This window comes from Schistosoma mansoni, chromosome 6, assembly GCF_000237925.1.
Source record: "Schistosoma mansoni strain Puerto Rico chromosome 6, complete genome".
NCBI classification, from domain to species: domain Eukaryota; kingdom Metazoa; phylum Platyhelminthes; class Trematoda; order Strigeidida; family Schistosomatidae; genus Schistosoma; species Schistosoma mansoni.
Genome location: NC_031500.1, coordinates 14,859,695 through 14,882,593, shown reverse-complemented (window position 1 = coordinate 14,882,593; position 22,899 = coordinate 14,859,695). Strand labels below are relative to the sequence as shown.

The 22,899-nt window shown below is 36.1% G+C and overlaps 2 protein-coding genes across 2 annotated transcripts; one reads left to right on the top strand and one right to left on the bottom strand.

Annotated features, from left to right (window-relative positions):
• Positions 1–3,613: 3,613 nt before the first annotated feature.
• Smp_149490 (hypothetical protein) lies at positions 3,614–7,423 on the top strand (the record flags this gene model as incomplete). The annotated part of the gene is made up of 2 exons (XM_018798372.1): positions 3,614–4,829; positions 6,717–7,423. The coding sequence occupies 2 exons, from the start codon at positions 3,614–3,616 to the stop codon at positions 7,421–7,423; spliced, it is 1,923 nt and encodes a 640-aa protein (XP_018653321.1).
• Positions 7,424–10,709: 3,286 nt separating this feature from the next.
• On the bottom strand, positions 10,710–22,461 carry Smp_149480 (hypothetical protein). The gene is made up of 4 exons (XM_018798371.1): positions 22,046–22,461; positions 20,389–20,528; positions 20,212–20,344; positions 10,710–11,094 (listed from the first exon to the last, which is right to left on the bottom strand). Exons 2-4 carry the CDS (start codon positions 20,467–20,469, stop codon positions 11,000–11,002), a joined length of 309 nt encoding a protein of 102 aa, XP_018653320.1. The 5' UTR covers positions 20,470–20,528; positions 22,046–22,461; the 3' UTR covers positions 10,710–10,999.
• Between the last annotated feature and the right edge of the window lie 438 nt (positions 22,462–22,899).

The following is a 22,899-nucleotide window of genomic DNA, read 5'->3' as shown; positions in this document are numbered from 1 at the left end:
AGTCCTAATATGTTGCTGTCTGACGAAATATCGACACTGACTCGACTGGTTTCTCTCAACTTGTGTCATTTGTGACATAGGTGAGATTTTAATCTACCGACCAAACAATGAGTTTACTGCACAACAGTTCACTCCATTCTACCTTGTTGGTGTGAAATACCCAACCTACACCACCATCCCAACATTAGTAGATATTCGTACGTCACTAGTATTCGATCATAAGTGTCTTCCAAGCATCAATTGTGCATTTTCAAACCACGAGTCAGTAATATAGAGGATCCAAATAAAATACTATACTACGTAAGCATGGCAAATCGATTGATGAAGCAGTAATTATTCATCAAATGATAAGGTGCTTGGAATATGTGTTACGTACTTTCAAGCAAAGACTACCTTGACATATGATTATGTTGTCTGGTGTAGTGGTAGGTTGTGAGGAACATAGGAGAGGCCAAATCGAGACATGGTGTAAATCTATGAAGACACTGACTATTCGATTCAGTCATGTTAATAAGTGTAGAATACTTGGATGTGATCCACTTGATTATCGTAATCAATGTTTAAAGACTTTGGGTAAGATGGTTCGAAATCGTTTGCTATGATGCAAGTGCATTTGTTCTTTGTTATCCATTAAAATCTGAGTCCCAAAATAACTTGAAACCTTTTTTTTATCGATACCTAATATACTTTTAATAATTACTGGTACTATTACTATTTCGACTGCCCCCAGATGCTCTGGTACGGCCGAGAGTGGGGAGAGTCCGCTTTCCCTCTCGAAATGTTCTCACATGACCACGCGTATATAGCCTCTGACAGGGAAGTCCTACTCACTGCCTTCTCGTGGCGGGGGTGTTGTTTACGAAATTGAGAGGACGAAAATCGAATGTCCGGCGCTTTAACCGGATTGGTGGACACGGAAAGTCCACCTAGGAGAGTTGGAAAGCCCTGATTCCAAACCAATGGTGTACATGGGCTCCAGTATCGTGAAGGAACAAATGGCGTATGAATCAATCGTTGGTGACCGGCTACAATGGGACTGCATCTCTTTACGATGCTCCACTGACTCTGGGTCAGACCTTTAGGTCGAAGGCTCGGGATGTGGCCCCCTAAGGAAGCCACCTGCTTCAGTTTGGGCATGTGGGCAGTATCACAGCCCTCACACAAATCAGATGAGATTTGTGTGGCGCATATGTATCTGGTATGTATCCTATTTCGACTGTTCTTGGATTTGTTTTAAAATAATTTTACCTTGTTACGTTAATGTGATATGGCATCTACGTTGCATATAACATAAAATGATGTAAAGTGATTCATGATTATATGCATATTCATTTCAAAGGTCATGGAATATAAAAACCATTGGAATAAATTCACCTACAGTATATAATCCAATCTAGTCTCAATGTATTGGGACTATAAAGGGAATTAAACTTGAGAGCAGCTACAATTTTCTATTAAAAATATTATACTGTATTGAAAAATTCGAGAACGATGTGGTTCATTAATCAAATATAGATGTATGTACTCGCCTTTAAGAAATAATATTTAAGAGCTTGTGAGACTACATATCTGCCCGAATCGAGTGAAGTTTGAGTCAGTCAGTCAGTCACAACTTAGAACCTGATATGTACGTACAACGCTTCAATTTACCATATCCCATGAGCACAGAAAGACTAAATTATTAGGGCATATTTCAGAGTAGTAAAGGTAGTAACAGTATCATTGGTAATAGAAAAGATCAGTTGTCAAATATAAAATTCAAGAAAATACAAGTTAGTGAAATAAAAACATACGAGAAATTCAGAAGATTAGAATTTGAAAGAGGACAGAGAATGGATAGATCTGCATCATTGCAAACGATTTCGAGCCATCTTACTCAAAGTCTCTAAACACTGGTTACGATAATCACGTAGATCACAATCAAGTAATCTACATTTATTAACCTGACTGAATCGAATAGTCAGTGTCTTCATAGATTTACACCATGTCTCGATTTGGCCTCTCCTATGTTCCTCACAACCTACCACTACACCAGACAACATGATCATATGTCAAGGTAGTCTTTGCTTGAAAGTACGTAACACATATTCCAAGCACCTTATCATTTGATGAATAATTACTGCTTCATCAATCGATTTGCCGTGCTTACGTAGTATAGTATTTTATTTGGATCCTCGATATTAATGACTCGTGGTTCAAAAATACACGAGTGATAAATGGAAGACACGTATGATCGAATACTAGTGACGTACGAATATCTACTAATGTTGGGATGGTGGTGTAGGTTGGGTATTTCACGCCAACAAGGTAGAATGGAGTGAACTGTTGTGTAGTAAACTAATCATTTGGTCGGTAGATTAAAATCTCGCCTTAGCCCCTTCACCTCAATAGTTTTCATTCAACACTACTTGTAATATTTAAGAAACTTGGTGGTCTCGTATATTATACTTTCAGTTATTAGATTTTGCATATTTACTTCATGTAACCTACTTCTTTATAAACAACTAGATATTAGTATTAGTCTTCATCACACAAACGACATTGTTCAATTCTGATTCATTAAGTTAACCTCATTATCCAAATGAATTTATCTACTAAATGACTACTTATTTTATACATTTTGGGGAATACCGGCAAATTCAGGTTGATTTTATTGATTTTTTTCTAGTTTGTTTTCCATTCATGCAGCGTTCTATAGTTTGTATAATACGTACATGAACTGAGATTATAAAAGCTTAGTTTCTCATCATTCTTATCCTATTCGAAATTTTCTGAGTTATAGCAATACACTTGTTCAACCTCTACCTCCGCCGTTCTTATTGTGAACATTAACACTAGATCTCAGACATTCAAGTGACGAGTCTCAAACAGAATGGAACGAAACGCGTTCTAGATTGTACTAGTAGCCACATATCAGTTATGTTGAACTGTGTGTTTGATTTTTGAAAACAAATATTGAAGCTAAATGTACCATAATTTCATGTTTTCAGATGTCATTGATTGATCGCATATGTTGCGAAATGTGTAGATATCAATATTCTGACTGGTAACCATGTTGTTCTCATTTCCTGTTTGGTGTTTTCACTGCCACCGAGTTTAGATATCAGTGATCGCTTGTACAACGATAAGTTTAACTTTTAGTATGAGATTGTGAAGATTGTTGAATTTCATTAACATCATGAACTGATCTGAGTTAGATCACCATTAAGAACCTGGAAGCACTGGACGATCGTTTCGTTGTTATGTGGGAGTCCTCAACAGTACCCATTCACGATTCCGCACGTTGAAGTCGGACCCAGGAACTTCCACCTCGAGCACGAACGCTTAGCCTCTAGACCGCCTCACCGTTGGGTGTCAACTCAGTTGTCTAGAGGTTGAATGTTCGCGCGTGGAACTGGGGGGTCCCGAGTTCGTTTTCTGGGTGCGGAATCGTGGATACATGCTGCTGAGGAGCTACGTGATAAAGAGAAATGGCCTTCCAATGATTACAAGTTCTCAATGGTGATCCAACCTGGGTCGGTACATGATCTCTATAAAAGATAACTTTTATGTTAGTATTACGTGAGCAAACTACGGTTTTATTTGAACAATTATTCACAATTTCAGTGTTGATATGCCATTTCATTCAACTGATTCAGTATCATCTATATCCAGAATGTATATTTATGCAAAACAAATCATTCCATTTCAAGTGAATTATTTATCTGAAAGTATAATGGATGGTTATGGTAAAACACAGGAACAACAACAGTCTTGTACAATTGTTCTTGTCAATCTAGGTCCATTATCCTGTTGTTCTCCTGAAGCTTCTGTCGATCCTACTGAACGTTCTTCCTCGTCCAATAAACTATTATGGTCATATGTGTTTGCTGGGAAATTCATAGAAAATAATACTGTTGCAATCGGTAATGCTGATACTACTACTGCTTTTAATAATGGCAGTAGTATCGATTCAAATTTGATGCATCTATCATTGACTGGTGATTTAGCTTATCGATGGTATTATAATTTTCAAATTGGATATCATTACCAACTTGTTTGGGTGAATATTGACAATTCAACATCATTTACTAATGACCAATCACCTCTTCGGCAATTAATTAATGTTTCGATTTTAAACAACTCAACTCTTATCAATAGAGAGAATCTTTCTTTGGTTAATGTTGCCAATTTAAATGATATTATACACGAAGGATCCAAATATCCAATTGGTTGCTTACTCAACTTTGAAGCAATAATTTTATTTAAACAATGTTGTTCATTGAATGGTGATTGTATATTATGGGTGACAACATGTAATGAATTGCCGAAATCACTGTCTAATTTCAATGATATTGACATAACCACTGTGTACAAGGTGAATCTATCCAGAAAGATTAAATCAGTGAATAATCTTGATCTTATATCATTGTTCACAACGTCTAATCAAACGATATTATATTGTAGATTTACCAATTTCTCACTTTCTGAAATCATTCCAAGGTCATCGTCATCATCATTGACTAGTTTACACCTTAATTACACTGATTTATCACATATCATAATCGTGAATCAGATGAATACGGATTCAATGTTGAATAAAATTAGTACACAATTGTCAGATAGCTTGATGATTTCATTAGATAATGAATATGACAATAGTCCAATTGTAACCAAAGAACCAAAATTATTAATAAGTAATAATTATGATTGGATTGGTAGATCTATTTCTACAGGATATTCAAATATAGAAGGTGATTTGTTCAAAGAGCACATCAATGTACAGGCTACAATAACTCGATGTTTAGAATTCCAAATTTATCGTCTATCTAACAACACTGGTGATGATCGTAAGTGGAAGATGTGTTCGTTTTTTTCAAGTGGTTTCTATTGTTAATTGTTGCTAGATGGATGTCAAACTGTCTGGTTTCCTTATTTTTGTTAGTACATGATAGCTCTGATGCTGTATAAGGACGTCTTCGACAATGGTTTTCTAATTCATTCATTCTCATTCACCTTTAGTGATATCTGTTTAGTTGTTCTCGTTTTCATTTTGGTATGTTTATGTTGCTGTATGAACATATTTATTCTACTACAATTTTGACGTCTTTGAATATCAAGCTTCTTGGTTAGTTCCTGAATTCTTTTCTACATTGCTTTGAGGATTGTTGTCAAAGTGTTGCGCATTAGTCGTCCCCTCCATCTAGTTCGCCTAGATTTTATGTTGTATGAGAATCTTTCAATCATTTGTAAAAACGAACAGAACAATTTTTCGAACATGAAACACAATACAGCGTTTTGTCAGTGATCGTGTTAGTGCCTGAAAACGTAACACCAAAATACAGCTTACGCGATGTTGAATACCTCAGACTGGTGACTACGTAAACGACAAAACCCAATCCGCACTTAGGACTAGACGAACATGACGCTAGTTAGGACTCAGTAATTGTCCAATATGAATATCTATATTCTACAAAGAGCTGGTCAGTCGTCCACTTAGTACTGCAGTGTAATACCTCAGAATATGACTTATGTTTGAATAATCCCATGTTGAGCATGGGTTCTTTTAATAATTACTGATAACACCTTGCTGATGACGAGTGCCAATGAACATGAAATATTTGGGTTAAACACAGTCTCCCACTGATTGCTTTCATCCATTTTAAAAAAAAACGTTAAAAAGTATCAACTTGGAAATCGATATTGTTAATCAGGGACTTAATTGGTTGCAGTATGAGTAACATACGAAGGTGATTTTTTCGGTTTATTTTAGGCGTCAAGTAAATCCTGATCTAAAGTTTTCATGTTCTCACTTGGATCGCTCGACCAACGTTTGTTTTCGGCCATCAGTAACCTGGCGTTGCAACAACTATTGACGTATTTGGAGAGTGAAATAAATTTTCATCTTTACCAGTTTGTGTGTTCACATTTGCATTGTCGAAATTACGATTGTTTCCAGTTTCAAGTATTACGGTAGTTCCCGCATTTACAACAGAAATAATTTTAATTACGAGCTAATATCAGTCATTTTGAGAACCATTAGGAAACATCCCAATCCTTGTATATGATGCAAATTATCCCTAGGAATCGTTTTGTCAGTTGATTTAGTTAACTAATTTTGGCTAGGCATTATGGAAATGCGATGTTCCTTCATGTACATGTTGATGAATTTAAAGTGTGTAGTCTGAATAAAGGGAATATTTATTTCATTATGTTACTATTTATGTAACAGAATATATAAGATGGGAAGTTTTTTGTGGAGACAGATATAACGAAGCAATCATAAACAACGGAAGCTACTTTTGGGACAGTATCCTGGTTAATTCGAATAAACTGCATAACAGTTCCAGTTAAATCATTTTCTTTCCCTCCACTTACTAACCTATCAGGTCCTCATAGGTTAGTGATTAGATAGTTTTGTTCCGTTCTAGTCACTAATCGAACTCACGCGTTGGAAGTCTCAAGGTTGTTCTAAGTAACCTATCGCGTCAAAGCTGTAAACTGAGTTGTGACAACTCTCCCTTTTCAAATTAAATGGATTAGCGGGAAGATAGATCTAGAACGTAGCAGAGTTATGAATGATAACTCTAACAGTTATGTTGTATCCATTGTGTTGAAAACTATTTCATTTTCACAGTTCGATAATAAATACTTTATTTGGATCCTGTTTGTGAAAGTACCTTGCCACTCACTCGAACATTGATCGACTATTACCTGATTTTTACTTTCGATTTTAGAAAATGATGATTTTGTCAATCTAGGCATTTGTATACGATTTGTAATCACTGACGGCAGTGGTAGTGCATTGGTACAATTGGGTCATCCGTTTATCATGCCTTCCTCATCATCTAGCGGTGTTCCTTGTCAGATCCTGTCGAATAATGATTCATCCTCAACAAGTCCTGAAGATAATTTAGAACTGGCACGTCTTTTATTAGGATTGAATTGTTTAATTTGGAAACGATTATGTTGTCAATGGAAGCGTTTATTAGATCAAGGTGTTGATTTATCATTCAATTTTTATGAAGTTACAAATGATAGTACAACTTCTGAATGTAACACTTTGTCGTTCTCTTCATCCTCTGCATCATTTTCATCTGAGGTCACTTCAAATAATAAATATAACTTAATACCAATTAAATTAGCATTGAAAACTTATTTGAATTCACCAACATTTTTAAGAAATTGTCGATTCACTCTGAAATACAGAACTAAAAATACTCCACGTTGTCATCGGTCCACCACAACATCAACATCATCTTTATCCAATTCTGCCGATCATTGGCGATTGAAACAGATTAATTTAAAGGATAGTGATAATTCTCTGTATTCTCATGACAATCACCTTGGTCAACAACAATCCGTTTACTTTGTTCTACCTCCGTATAAACTGTACACCTTAATAAATGTTACCTCTCATGATGATTATTTCAATGAATTATGAATGATAGTTTGTGTTTTGATAGAATGTTTTATTTTTTCTTAGTGTTTTCAACAGAATACGGTTTATTTACGGGGAGTGGCTAGATAATTAAATGTGGTCTAATAAATAAATACTCGAACTGGGCTGTCAGAGTCATTAATTGTGAATATGGTTAGTAGTCGAGCGACATACTACATTATACTTAAATATCTATTATTCTTGTCTTGGATCAGTTTGACTCATTTTCATTCAAATAATACTGATCGTTTAGAGTTTTGATTCTTATAATTCGTCTAACAACTACGGAAATCAAACTATTCCTCGTAGTTCGTGAGTTTTTTTTTTAAAAAAAACCTATGCATATTGATCAGTATGGGGATTTGTGGAGTTCCACTAGAGTCCAATCCATATTGGGTGTGGGACAGTTATCCACCTCAGACAATCGATGAATGGTTGCACAAAATCATGGATCGATTGAAGTTAGACATTAACACCACTGGATGCCAGCTCAATGATCTAGAGGTTAAGCATTCGCGCGCGAGACCATGAATTTACACTGACGAGGAGCACCCTACTGGGACAAAATAGCCGTCTAGTGTTCCCAGGTTTTCAATGGTGGTCTAGGTCTAGATTGAAATACAATACAGAGTAAAGTATGAGAATAGTGTCAACGACTGATGAATATATAAAGCCCAATTATCAACTATTTATTGGGAACAAGGATATAACAGATGAAATAGGTAAGACTTGTGGGATCCAACAAATGCGAACTAGATTTAGGTATGTAGTTTTTATAACCACTGAAGATATTGGGCAGGACGACTAAACGTTTTTGTTGTCACTATTATAAATAAACTGTAATGCGACAAGAACTTGTAACAGTCAATTCGGAATCAGTTTCTCCTAATCGTTAGTTGCTTAACTGGAACCGAAAAACAACAAGCACTTAGAAGTTTGCTGAATAAATATAAATACCTCATCAGATTTTATATTACACTGTTGTTTATGGATGTCTTACCGTTCTCACTGATGTGAAGGGATCCAACCCCATCAATTAAGAATTCTCATTATCTTGTAGGGAGAGTAGAGTTAGTATTTATTATTTCTGAACGTTGTTTATTCAGTCTTATAGAGAATTGTCGTTTGAGGTAAAAACGATAATGATTGTCATTCCCTGCTAAAATATATACGATTTTTTCTGACTTTGTCTAATATTAGAGAGTTAATATCTTGCCTGATGATCATCTGGCCATAAACTAGAGTAATCGAATGGAGTAATCCTACTAGGCGAAAACACTGTAAAGATGTGTGATTTTCTAGTGAATTTAAAGTGAAAACTTGGGAATGTCTCCTTTTGTAGCTAGCAGATATAAGATGATCTAGTGTGGTGTGTTTTACTGATGTCGACAGATATGAGTAGTATATGTCATCAATCAAAACGGAGGCAGAAGATTGAAGAAAAGAATGATTGGTGTGGAAACGAAGGAACAATCAAGTCTTAGATGATTGGCTGACATTTTGTAAATGAAGTGTTTATTGTATGGCTCTCAGGTTTTACTAAGACATTCTGTAATTTTGTATTCAAATGCATTTGGTTGTCCCTGCCTGTGTTTTCGTTCACTACACCAGTACATGCCCTACGTTGATAGGCAGTTTAAAAATGAGGAATTTGTTCTCGCCTTGTTGGGTGTTGGTTGTCAAAGAAATTTCAGGATACACGTAGCAGTTGTCCAGTTAAAGAGCTTGTAACGCTAGCGCAATAACTAACTGTTTATCAAGCAGGAAACGTACTACTTATTCTTCTGATTAGTCTTGATTTACAGTTTTGCAGTATAAGGATAGAAAGCTACAGCATTGTTCGCATATTTTTGAACTCACTGAGCGTAATTTTGATTTTTAATGAAAAACTTCAAGTAAGAATGACAAGTCAGTCAGTAAGGTGATCCTGAACTGATCCAAGTCAATGATCAATAATCTGAGACGTGTCAGTTACATGAGTGTGTCTTATATATATGCTCCACTTTTTCCTATCATATGAAGTATAATTGGATTCTAAACGAACTCATTCTTTACTAGTAAACTTGTTCGTCATGAATTTATTTCAATAAGTGTTGTTATGATTAATTAGCATATGTAAAATCTCATTGGAAGAACCCCATCTTATTTTCCACGCTGTGAATTATAAGTTTCCATTTAATGGTATCTATTCTCATTTTATGCTTTTAAAAATCCTTCTGTGGGTTACTTTTTGAAATCTTATGTACATTTTAAACTTTTTTGCTTAGGTATTCGTCGATGATATTTTCTTTACTTTACTTACTTACGCCTGTTACCCCTCGTCTAGGAGCATAGACCGCACACCAGCATTCTTCATCCAACTCTGTCCTGGGCAATCCTTTCCAGTTAACATTCATCCTTTTCATATCTGCTTCTATTTCCCGGCGTAATATGTTCTTTGGACTTCCTCTTTTCCTCTTCCCTTCCAGATTCCAAGTTAGAGTTTGCCTCGTGATGCACATTGGTGATTTCCTTAATGTATGTCCTATTCACTTCCAACGTCTTTTACTAATTTCCTCTTCAGCTGGAAGCTGGTTTGTATTCTCCCATAATACGCTGTTGCTGATAGTATCCGGCCAGTGAATGTTGAGTATTTTGCGTAAACAACTGTTTATAAATACTTGTATCTTCTTGACGATGGATGTAGTAGTTCTCCACGTTTCAGCTCCGTACAGTAGGACTGTCTTGACGTTCGTATTGAAGATTCTCACTTATATATGATATTTTCTTACCTAATATTAACTGCTTTTACTTATATAAATGACATAACATGTATCTGACTATGACTTTGACGGCACAATTAATTAGTTTCTAGGCATACACCTAACGTTTTTAAGCTTGTAAACTGTTAGTTCCCATAAAATTATATCATTCAAATAAGTCTCGGATTATTTCGACACTGCAGAAATAATTAAGCATCTAATTACACACAACTACTACAACACTACTATTAATATCACAAAGGGTGTTTTGTGGAGATTTCAGTAATTTTATTTAGTTAAGATCATGAGTCAGTTGAAGCTAGACCACCATGGAAAGCCTGGAAGCACTAGACGGCCATTTCGTCCTATTGTGGGACTCCTCAGCAGTGCGCATCCACGATCCCGCCTCACGGGATTCGAACTCAGGATCTACCAGTCTCGCGCCAGAGCACTTAACCGATAGATCACTGAGCCGGCATCCAGCGGTGTTAATGTCTAACCTCAACCAATCCACGAAATTGCGCGACCAACCAAATATATAAAACTACTATTAATAAATAAATTATATTACTCAGTAGTATACTGTTTTACACTAAATAAACAACCTGTATATATTTCGTTTCTGAAAAAAAGTAACAGTTACAGAAAGAAGCGAAAAAAGAAAAAAAATCAAAAGTAGACAAGTGAACGGGTGTGTGGATGTTTGGGTCATAAGAAGTTGATTATTGCTCAATAGTTATCGATTATGAAATAATAATCGCCAAATACACACACATTCATACATAAATGTGTGAAAAGTTAGCAGAAACAGTCAGTCAGAGAGAGTGTGATAACGGTATTAGCTGTGTTTGACTTTCATCAATAAGAATTGTCTTCGTTTTCGTATGTTTTTTAAGCGGCTTTTTTCTTCATTGCTGTAAAACGTTCCATATACTACAAAAGTAAGATAACGTAAACTAACCAAATAAATCAGTCAGTTAATTAGTTATAGTAGTGTGATACAACGAATGACAAAAAATACTGCAATAAGCAGAGATGGACAGGGGCTAGAAGTGGTATCCAGAAAGCGCGCTTCGTCCTACTTAGGACTCATCAGTCGAGTTTACCTGAATCCCAAATTTGGTTTTTATTCCGGGATCCGATCAGTTGCAGTCTTAAACGATAATGGAGAATCAAACAACCAGTACATATGAGTTAAAACCTACCCTATTGCATAAGCCGGTGGCTATCTGGACTCAGTAGCTAAGTGGATCATGCGATAGCATCTGAAGCGAATGGCACTGAATTCAAGTCCCGAAGTGAACATCAAATTTGGGAAACAGGTACATCCGGTTGGCGAGCCCAAAATAAAAAGAAACGCGCATCCTCGAATACGCTGTTAGTTACTATCTACCTCTGCTTAAAATGCTTTAAGTGGTAAGATTTTACAGGCTATATTTTCGGTTTCCCGATTCACAAGTTTTCGTACATTCAAAGACCACTGGTAATAATTATACAAATAAACTTATATATTTGATAGATGTTTGCTTCGTTCCTAAATCAGACTATGCAATCACCGTACTAGGCACGAGATGCACACATATGCGATGGCCGACCGACACAATTTGGAATAAGATTAAACTAGTCTATTCATTGACTTCACTGAAAGTAATTCACACACTATGAAATTTAGAATAGAAATCGATAATGGGATGTATTTACAATATTGTATAGTTTTGTGATACTTCCTATGAGCGATTGTTTGCCTTTGCTCACTGGTCCTTGTAAACTGTACATGGTATGGATAAATCTTGTAAAAGAATTTGCCCATAAATATTATGACTTTTGTTAGACATTTTTATTCATGAATTCTTGACTTTAGATTTATTAATTTTGTTATTCTAAAATGATTGAACCGACGTAAACAATCTGCTTTCAAATATTTTTTTAATGGGGAAAAAGTCATAAATGTTAATATCTAATCAAAACTAACGAAACTTCGTAGAGTGCTGTTAGGGGGTATAAGGGTGGTTATCATTTCCCAGTTGCCCACACCATGGTAGTGTTCTAAAGGTACTTGAAAAGGAAATGTACCTGGTTTTACCTTGTAGATGACTGACTGAACAAGACTTCATGGGATATGATTGATCAGATTAATTGTGTAACAATTAATTAACTAACTTGTTACAGTCTTTCAAATGTAGATGTACATTTGGTTACTTGTCAACTAATCAACACTTAACAAGTATGAAGATAACTCAGCAAAGAAAATTTTATATCCAATGATTCTATTTACTTAATCTGTACTATTGTATTTATAGTTAATTTTGTTGGCTAAAATAACAGTCTGCAGTAAAATAGAATATTAAAAAACAAACATGAAGTGGTGTCTTGTCATGAATTGTCCACATAACTTCTTTTCAAAATCTGATTTTACTGAAGACTATTATTTTAACACACAAAATTGATTATAAATACGATTGTACAACTTAACTAAATGAAATCGTCAGAAACAAAATTCTCTTCGCTAAATTGTCTTCATTCCTCCCCCCCGAATGCCCTGGTACGGCCGAGAGTAGGGAGAGTCCACTCTCCCTCTCGAAATACTCTCACATGGCCACGTGTATATAGTCTCTGACAGGGAAGTTCTACTCACTGCCTTCTCACACCAGGGGTGTTGTTTACGAAATTGAGAGAACGAAAAGCGAATATCCGACGCTGTAACCGGTTTGATGGACACGGAAAGTCTACCTAGGGGAGTCGGAAAACCCTGATTCCAAACCAACGATGTACATGGGTTCCAGTATCCTGAGGGAACAAATGGCGTATGAACCAATTGTTGGTCACCGGCTACTATGGGACTGCATCTCCTCACGATGCTCCACTACCTTGTGGATTAGGCCTTTAGATTAAAGGCTCCGAGTGTGCCTCCCTAAGAAAACCACGTGCTTCAGTTTGGGCACCTGAGCAGTATCACAGCCCTCACACAAATCAAATGCGGCGCATATATATATATCTGGTGCCACCTTTTCAATGACACCATGAGTCTCTTTATTTATAATCAACACTTTTTTTCAAAAGAAATATTTATGACTACAGTAGAAGTAATTAAACCTAAATCTGTTTATTATTAAATCAATAACATATTGAAATGATGCGATATAAGGGGGGGGGAAGCGAAGGTGTGCATGGAAACTATAATTAAAAAAAGACAATAATAATAACGAGAATAACTAACTTTTGAGTAACCAGGTAAATTATAAAAATCTTTCATATTGAATGAATTCCCATCGACACATATTAATGAAACTTGTGAATTTGTTAATAATTCAGTTGGGAAATTTTCTAATCGTAAACAATTATTCTCTAAGCGTAAAACCTTTAAACGTTCACATTGTGCTATACTATTAGATATAATTGATATTTTATTTGAATTCAAATTAATTTCAATGGCCTGAATACGAAAAAAATGTTTCGTTGTTGTTAAGAGATAAAGAGGAAAGAAATATGAGATTAAGTTAACAACGATTAAAATAAGCAAAGATGGATAGTGGCTAGCAGTGGAATACAGGACGCGCGTGGCCGAGTGGATAACGCGATGGCATTTGAAGCGAAAAGTACGGAGCTCGAGTCCCAGAGTGAACATCAACTCTAAGATGCAGGTACATCCAGCTGACGAGTCCTAAGTAGGATGAAACGCGCGTCAAACTGGATTCCACTGCTAGCCACTATCCATCTTTGCTTATCATGCTTGTGAATTTAGGCTATATCGAGGCAATACGCACAGTAGTATGCACATATGCCAATTAGAGACTGACCAGTTGCAGTCCTAAAAAAACATCAATGGGAAGATTCAAACAAACAATACTGAGTGAATTTAAACGATTAAAATAGATTGAGATAATGCAATACTACAGCTTAGTCATTATGTGTATTAGAGTGGTGGCTTAATGATTAAGGTGTTCAACTTGAAGCCATTAAGTAATAGGTCCGAACTCCGTACCCACCAACTTCGGTTAACTTAACAGGTCGTACTACTAGTCCTAACGTTTAAAGTGGGGTTCGGAGCCAAACACACGATTCTTTACCTGGTAATAAGTGAATAATAATAGCTATTATACATGACGAGTGACAGTGAAACATCCAACGGTTGTGGCAAAGGTGTAACTAGCTTATATTTGTTAATGTGACTAAGACATGCTTGGTAAATACTAGAGTAGGGATTAAGTGAAGTGATTAAACAATTGAATTTTAAAGAGTTTAGCACCTAATTCAGCTTGTAATAAAATCTCTCATTTCATTAGACATTATACTGTTTGCAGTCGGTCAGTAAGTATCAACTTGTAAAGATTTTAACATCAATTTGTTTTATTTTTCAAATAATTTACGACCGATAGTTTGTATATAGCTGAAGAGGGAGTAATGAAATACACATGAATTCTATGTATTATGAAACTCCCTTCATTCACATGCACGTACATTTACACAAAACGCAGAAAAAACATCTCACGCTATCAACATTTAGAACTGTTCTATGTTTTACATCATTTCAGTCTGTTTCATGATTCACCCAATATTAGTATTTAGTTTTCATTTACCTATTATAGAGTAAACATAGTGCTTGACAGTTCACTATGTATTGCTTTTTGGCTGTAAAACAACCTTGCAAGGTTGGTGAGATGCGTAGATTCTTAGTATTTTATGATATCTGGTTTTAGAAACATTGTCCGTATATAGTGAAACAATCAGATAATCGATTATAAGGCAGGTGTAAGTTATTAGCTAGAGAGTAAATAACTTTATGAAGCTGTGAGCACTCACCAAACAACGGCAGTTAGGGGACATATTATTCATGTCTAGTCATTATCTGAGCCAATATACAATAGTGGGCAGCATAAAAGTAGATTGGAACGAAGCTATGAACAGGTCAAATAAACATATGGTATCAGTCTTAATAGTCAGTAACCGTTGAATTAAGTCAAGTTGGAGAGTGGGGAACTTTCTGGTTTGGGTTTACTAGCTAATCGTCTCACTGAATAGTGGTTGTCATTACTGTTTACTTTTTGTGATTCTTGAGGGGGGTAACAGTTAACACAACCTTTATGCAGCACAATATATATATATATATATATATATATATATATATATATATATATATATATATAGTGTTTTAGTTTAATTTACTACATTTTACACTTACAAAACAAAAGGAACATCTAACACAATGAAAGCTTAACATGTAGGTTTGTTCTCTGAGCTGGATGGTTTAGTTGTGGAGCTTTCATCGTCCTTCTGAACGACATCATCAGCACAAACTTCGGGTAGAAGTGAAGTGTTTGAATTTCTCCACATGTGATTCACAGCTTAATATATATATATATATATATATATATATATATATATATATATATATATATATATATATATGTAAATATATATATATATACATCAAAAGTGAGGAATAAGCATTTATACACATCCAAAACTTATTTAGACTAGACCCTGTGATCAACAAATACTCTTACCTGTAATGAAGCAATAGCATTTGGTATAATACTTATTTGATTATTTGACAAGTCAATCATATTGATAGGTATGGTCTTTAAGCATAATTCCACAGGAAATTCAGTTAAATAATTATGACTTAAATTTACAGTACGTAAACAAGATAATTCATTTAAATTGACAATTGCTCCAGGTGTAATAAAATTCATTAAGAAATTACTATTTCCATTTAAGGATTCTAATTTTGTTAAGAGATATAATTCTGCTGGAAAACATTCTGTAAATAGGGAAAAAATAATACATTTTATTAGGATTGATTCATGTGTTTCTTCCACAGTGTGGGCAACCGGGAAGTGATAACTGCCCTCATACCTCTAACAGCACTCAAGACCACTGTATTCATAATCAATCTCCTTCTTCACTTCCTACTATTCCTTCTACCTCGACTTTCAACACTAAACTTCCTCTTTTGATTTCCTCCTCAAGTGTCACCATGGCCAACGATTCTAGTACGCGAAATACTGTCCCAGGTCTACTAAAACCTCGCTCCGAACTACACATTGGAGCCTTCAACGTACGTACCCTAAGTCAAATTGGTCAACAGGCCTCCTTGGCTAAGACCCTAGAATCTCGTACCATTGATGTATGCTGTGTCTCCGAAACATGCATACAGGATCCCAGTGTGGTGGCGAAGACGAGATATCTGTCTATCAATTAAAGGACGAGTATACTGCGCATCAGTTCGCTCTGTTCTACTTTACGGCTGTGAGACATGGCCATTAAGAGTAGAAGATACTCGCAAGTTACTAGTATCTGACCACATATGTTTTAGAAATATTATTCGCATCTGCTGGGATCACCGGGTAAGTAAAGGTGAGGTTAGACTCAGGGAATTAGAGAATGATGGTAAATCATTTGATGAGGTTATAAATCTTCATCGACTGAGATGGTTAGGCCACGTGTTATGTATGCTGAAAACCGATTACCATGACGCGCTATGCTGACTAGTATTGGGATGGTGAAAGTTAGGGGCGGCCAAACCAAAACGTGGCATCTGAGCATGAAATCACTAACTTCTAGATTGAGCCATGTTGGTAGATGCAGACTACTTGGTTGGGATCCGCGCGATAATCGTAACCAATGGTTGGAGACTCTAGGTGACATGGCTCAGAATCGATCACAATGGCGTAGGTGTATACACTCTTTATGTTCCCTTAAACCTTGAGATTAAAATTGCTTCATAACGTTCTTCCTTCCTATACTATATCCTTATATACAACCTATATTTTATATACTACCACCACTAAATTAACTACTTCTATGAATTTGGTGTTCATCTTGTTGTGCTAACGAGGTATGGTAACTTGGACCGATGCATAAATGTGCCTGGTCCTACGTTGTAGCTGACTGACTGACTGACTGATTCATGTGTTTAATCAGAGTGACCTGTGATTGGTCAAAGATAGCACATAGATATACTTGATAGTTCACAAAACTAGTTAACTATTTATATTGTTGTTAGAACTTGAGGTCGAATGGATGCCCTGTTAACGTATGACGTAATAAGACCGCCAATCACAGAGCAGTGATTTATCGATCAGACTAGTGACACATGGAAACCGTACAAGCAGTCTAGAGTACTTGTCGGTCCTACTTTCTGTTTAGCCTAGCCTAGCCAGTTGAGTCCAGAACAGCCTCTGAGGTATGAGTCATTATATTTCAAACATACTGAATTTATATGCCAAACAGACAGACCGCATCATACCGATAAAATACAAGATTCAGTCAAATGTGGCTGTGAATGTGGGAAGCAGTAATTAATAGGCTAGGGATAACTCAAGAATGGTAAATCGTATAATAATAGTCTATTGGTCAAAATAAAGTTTATAATAAGAGGGTCATAAATATGAATACTTTAGTTATTTGGCAATTATATGATAAAAAACATATGCATAGTATTGGTTCATAAATAGATCCCAAAGTTACCATTCATTATCTTTATCGGGGTATAACAATTGTAACATATGCTTCCGACCTTTTTGTTTTGTACTAATGAACTCTTGTTCTGGCCTACATCTAGTTCTCTACCGAATGGTCGAGTTACTGAATATGAATGTATTATGTGATTAAGTTAGTGTCAACGTTATTACATTATTATTATTCATTTAGTTATAAGGCAATGTAGAACTTAGCGCATGTGTGAACCAATTCAGGTAGCCATACTAATTTCCTAAAGCAAACGATTAAACTAACAAGATGATTGGTGAAGGGATCGGAACAATAAAAATGTCTACAACAGTACGAAAAGATTAAGTGGATAAAGTAATGTAGGATTTCAAGTTTCGAGGGAGAATAGATGCATAAAATAATTGGAAATCATTCTAATCAACCGGAAATGCTCAGTAGCCAGATCTGGGTGGTGTAAACACATAGTAGTTGGTATAAACACTTATAAGTTTGATTTAAATAGAAAATAGACTAGCCGACAGGGTTCCAAAAACAAGGTCGTACTGCTAACTGTGCTGAAGTGTGAGAGTTGTAAGTTGCTTCCTTTGGACAGCCAGTAACTGCAGTAATGTACCCTTTTTACAAAGGGAGGAAGGGGCCAGATAACGCTGAGCCTAGAAATAGAACACCGCGTACTAACCTGTGGGTTTCCGTCGCTGATAGTAATGCCTTTAAAATACGGGGGAAGCCCATCAAGAACTAGTAGCAAAAAGGATATGTGTGTGAAGTATTTTTCCAATGTGCAACTGGGAAGTCATAACCGCCCACATACTTTTAGCAGCAGTCGAGAATACCTTGTACACGACTAGATTGCTAACGTGATTATCAATTCTTTCCTTATGATGTTATCATTATGCTCACGCTCCACTAATGCTATCTGACTGAGAAAACTATAAATGTACGCAGAGCAATTTTACATCGTTTCAGAAGGTAAGATCTTTTTAGTGCATTACCTCATACGTTTTTGCATATTTTATACACAGGAAAATTAGAACTAACGTACCCAATAATTCTAGTTGGGAGAAAATTGGAGGGCATAAGGTGTGAAATGAAGTGAAAACTAGGAAAAACCGTAAAACCTAATCAATATGAGGTGTGTTTTGCTCGCTGAAGTAGATACTAATCTAGAATATAACAAGATACACTTTGACAATTAATGCAATCAACAATTAGTCTGATTACAGTAATAATTATATGCACTCAATGATATGTAAGCGTAGCACTCACAATTTTGAGATGGGGAGCATTTGCACCTCAGGATGAGAATTTTGTAAGCTTTATTTCCTGAGTTAGACAGTTTGATCGTGAAGTTTTCCTTTTTTTGGCTAACGACATAATTCTTTGTCTTTCTCTAAAAACCTTAAATTTTGTGTTATTTTATACTGCTCACTTAGAGACCCCATTTTTTTCTTTCGAGATGTATTCCCCATGTTTTTGTATTCTGTCCCAGTAAATTTAATATCTATTTGACTGCCAAGTTTTCTTTAACTTCCTGACTCTGTGGTGATGTGAGATATGACTGATGCACATTTGTTGTAAGTAAAAGGACATTTTGACAAGCCCAAATGTCTATTTAAGTATGGCAGTTAATTAATATATGGTGTGAATAAAATCCGTAGGGAATAACCTTGTAGCAAAAGGAAACTAGTCTAGTGGAAATAAAACGAAGTGCTATGATAAGACCTATGTTCAGAATGTGTGTATAGGCAGAAAGAGGAGCAACCAGAGTATTATTACCGAAAAGTAGAAAGAACACTGACATAACTACCAGTTAGTAAACTGAAGTGTCTACATAAAAATTATGCTGATTTAAATGTATTTTTCGCCCCCAAATGCTCTGGTACGACCGAGAATGGGGAAAGCCCACTCTCACTCTCAAAATGCTCTCACAAGGCCATGCGCATACAGCCACTACCAGGGAAGTCTTACTCACTGCCTTCTCACATTAGGGGTGTTGTTTACGAAGTTGAGAGGACGAAAAGCGAATGTCCGGCACTTAAGCCGGGTCGGTAGACATAGAAAGTTCACCTAGGGGAGTCGGAAAACCCTGATTCCAAATCAATGGTGCGCATGGCCTCCAGTATCGTGAAGGAACAAATGGCGTATGAATCAATTGTTGGTCACCGGATACCATGAGACAGCATCTCGTAACGTTGGCTCACTGCCTTGTGGATCAGACCTATAGGTCGAAGGCTCCGGGTGTGGCTCCGTAAGAAAACCACCTGTTTTTGTCTGAGCACCCGGGCAGTATCACAGCCTACACACAAATCAAGTGACTTGTGTGGCGCATATGTATTCGGTGCCCCTTTCTACCAATATTTTTGCGTTCAAATAAGTAAGTAAATGTATTCTTTAGAACTCAAAAGTTTAACAATATTGCTTGCCAGTGCAATAAACTGAGCGATATTTAACACAATTCGAATTTTTTTTAAACATGGATGTAAATGTAGGATTTTTGAGACTATTGAAAGCAACAGTATGATGGAACTTAATAATATCCAAACCATTTGGTAAACAACTTTATGATACAACGTAATGAAATACTGGACAGAAACTTACTCAATTTGTTGTTTTCAACGTTTAGAACCTTAAGATTTTTTAACACAGAAATCCATGGGTCGATGTTTTCAATTTTATTATTTGAGAGATCTAAACTCCGAAGATTACGAAGGTGCTTTACTTGTTCAGGAACCTTTTAAGTTAATTAGCAAAGAAATGATAGTTTTTGTCCCATACCTTTTTTAATTTTAAGCTACTGACTTGTAACACACCAGTTTTCTCGGCGTTTTCGATCCTCGGAGCAATAGTATTACCCATTAGACATAGTAAAGATGTAAATTTTTGTTGCAATTATTTCCTAGAGCATCAAACTGAACCTAAAACAATGAAACAAGAAAACAAACAAATTTATTTGGTATGATCAATGAATGATAACAGAAATAATAAAAAACCCCAAATGCCCTGGTACGGCCGAGAGTGGGGAGAGTCCACTCTCCCTCTCGAAATACTCTCATATAACCACGCGTATATAGCCTCTGCCAAGGAAGTCCTACTCACTGCCTTCTCACACCAGGGGTGTTGTTTACGAAATTTAAAGAACGAAAAGCGAATATCCGGCACTTTAACCGGGTTGGTGGATACGGAAAGTCTACCTAGGGGAGTTGGAAAACCCTGTTTCTCAACCGATGGTGAACATGGGCTCCAGTATCCTGAGGGGACAAATGGCGTATGAATCAATCTCCCTACTCTCGGCCGTATCAGGGCATTTGGGGGCAATTTGTCATACTTGTTAAGTGTTGATTAGTTGACAAGTAACCAAACGTACATCTACTTTTGAAAGACAACCCTCTTGGAAAGGGTTCAGAGAACAGCAACTAGGCTGATTCCCGGAATAGCGAAGCTCCCTTATAGTACTAGACTGACCAACCTAAACCTATTCCCGCTGTCATATAGAAGAATCAGAGGCGATTTGATTAGTTTTCAAATCGCTTAGTGACAAATTCGCACCTGATATACCCTCAATTTTCTTGTCTCCCAAAACAGAAAATTTACGAGGACACTCCAAAAAAGTTCATAAACCCAGAACGAATTACTTGTCAGCTGACTACCGACTTTCCCATCGAGTCATCAGCGAGTGGAATTCATTAACTCAGCACGTTGTTGAGTCTCCATCCGTCGACTCTTTCAAAAGAAAGCTGGATCAGCTGAGAGACCATTATTGCCTGAACTAACACAGGCCATCAAGCCTCCTGTCCTTTCCGAACTGAAACTGAAACCATAACAAGTTAGTTAATTAATTGCTAGACAATTAATCTGATCAGTCATGTTCAGTTTCTTTCGATGAGCACTCAATCGCACAATTAAGGACAATGAACCAACTAGTACAAACAAATGACTAATTACTGAAGCAGGACGATTGTTTACCAATTAGCAAACGACATCCAAAATAGTTAAAAAACCCAAAACATTCCACAAGCATGCGGAAACCCTATAATTTAATAATTTCAACTATTAATTAATAAGAATAAGAGATGGGAACGAATTCGCTGTGTTAAGTGAGATAAATCATAAAAGTTTATAAATACTATACAAATTTATAGACGTTTTCGTGACACTAGGTATGTTATGCAAAAAAAGACACACTAAAACTATGAGACTAGTGCCGATAAATACATAATTAGAAAAGTTGGGACCAAATACTGCACAGTCCAATGTTATTCGTCAAATAAGATGCACGCGTGCATCGTACGATGTTAGCAAAACTTTTTTACAATTTCAGTCAGCATTATGTGCATAACAAAACTTTGCTTGCCTACTGCCAAAATATTATTAAAATAATACGGCAGTAAAGATGCAACAGAGTTCTGCAGAAAAGTTACTACTCTTAACTAACCTGGCCAACCAATACATGAAGCTGGCAGTAACGAAATGTATAAAAGTTGCGCTAAGCCGAAACAATGATTCATTTTTACAAGACAGTTTTTATTTTGATGGTGAAGGAGGATTTTTTATTATGTCAAGGCAAAATTCGCATATTATTTTTCCCAAACCTAGATGTCAAAAGACAAATTAATGAATGGAGTGGTTTAGAGTAGACATAAAGATGTTTCAGATATTCGGTGATTGACAACGCTATTATCCGTTACACCTTTATAATTGAAGGGTTAAAACCGATCAAACCAGAAGTAAGTAGTGAAAGAGTTCTGAGATATATTTGGATTTTGGTGGCTACATCGAAAAGTATATGATCCAAGCTGCCCTGGTGTGACGTGGTGAGGATGGCTGGCTGAGTTCCTCCAGGCAAAATGCGTTCAATAAAACTTATAAGGTCAACATCAATATCGAAGACTTACAGGACTTTATGTCTTGGGAAAAATATATTATTTGTCACATTGATAAGTTAGTGTCTATTAATTTATCTTTAGTGTGAATTATGTTGTGCTTTCGTCTTCTTCCTCTCATAGTTATACAGTCATAGGATCGACTATAAATTATAAGTAGCGCGTGAGTTTCAAACCACTCGTCTCTTCGTAAGATTTCTGGTCCTTCTCATATCAAAAACATTCTGGAACATGTTCATTCTCTCGTACCGTCTGGTACCGTTTGGTACTACGCAACAACGAACATATCAAGCTAGTGATTACAGTTGTAGTATCATGATCTAAGTTGGTAGTAGTACACTTATCTATGTTGTTAAAATAATAGATCAATTCCACAATTGCATATTTGCCACCATCTGATTACCTG

Coding starts and splice junctions, on each gene's coding strand:
- Smp_149480 (XM_018798371.1), bottom strand. CDS start 20,469: ATGGGTAATACTATTGCTCCGAGGATCGAAAACGCCGAGAAAACTGGT. Junction 20,345..20,388: donor GTAGCTTAAAATTAAAAAAG/GTATGGGACAAA, acceptor TTAACTTAAAAG/GTTCCTGAACAAGTAAAGCA. Junction 11,095..20,211: donor CGTTGAAAACAACAAATTGA/GTAAGTTTCTGT, acceptor TTACTTTTGTAG/TATATGGAACGTTTTACAGC.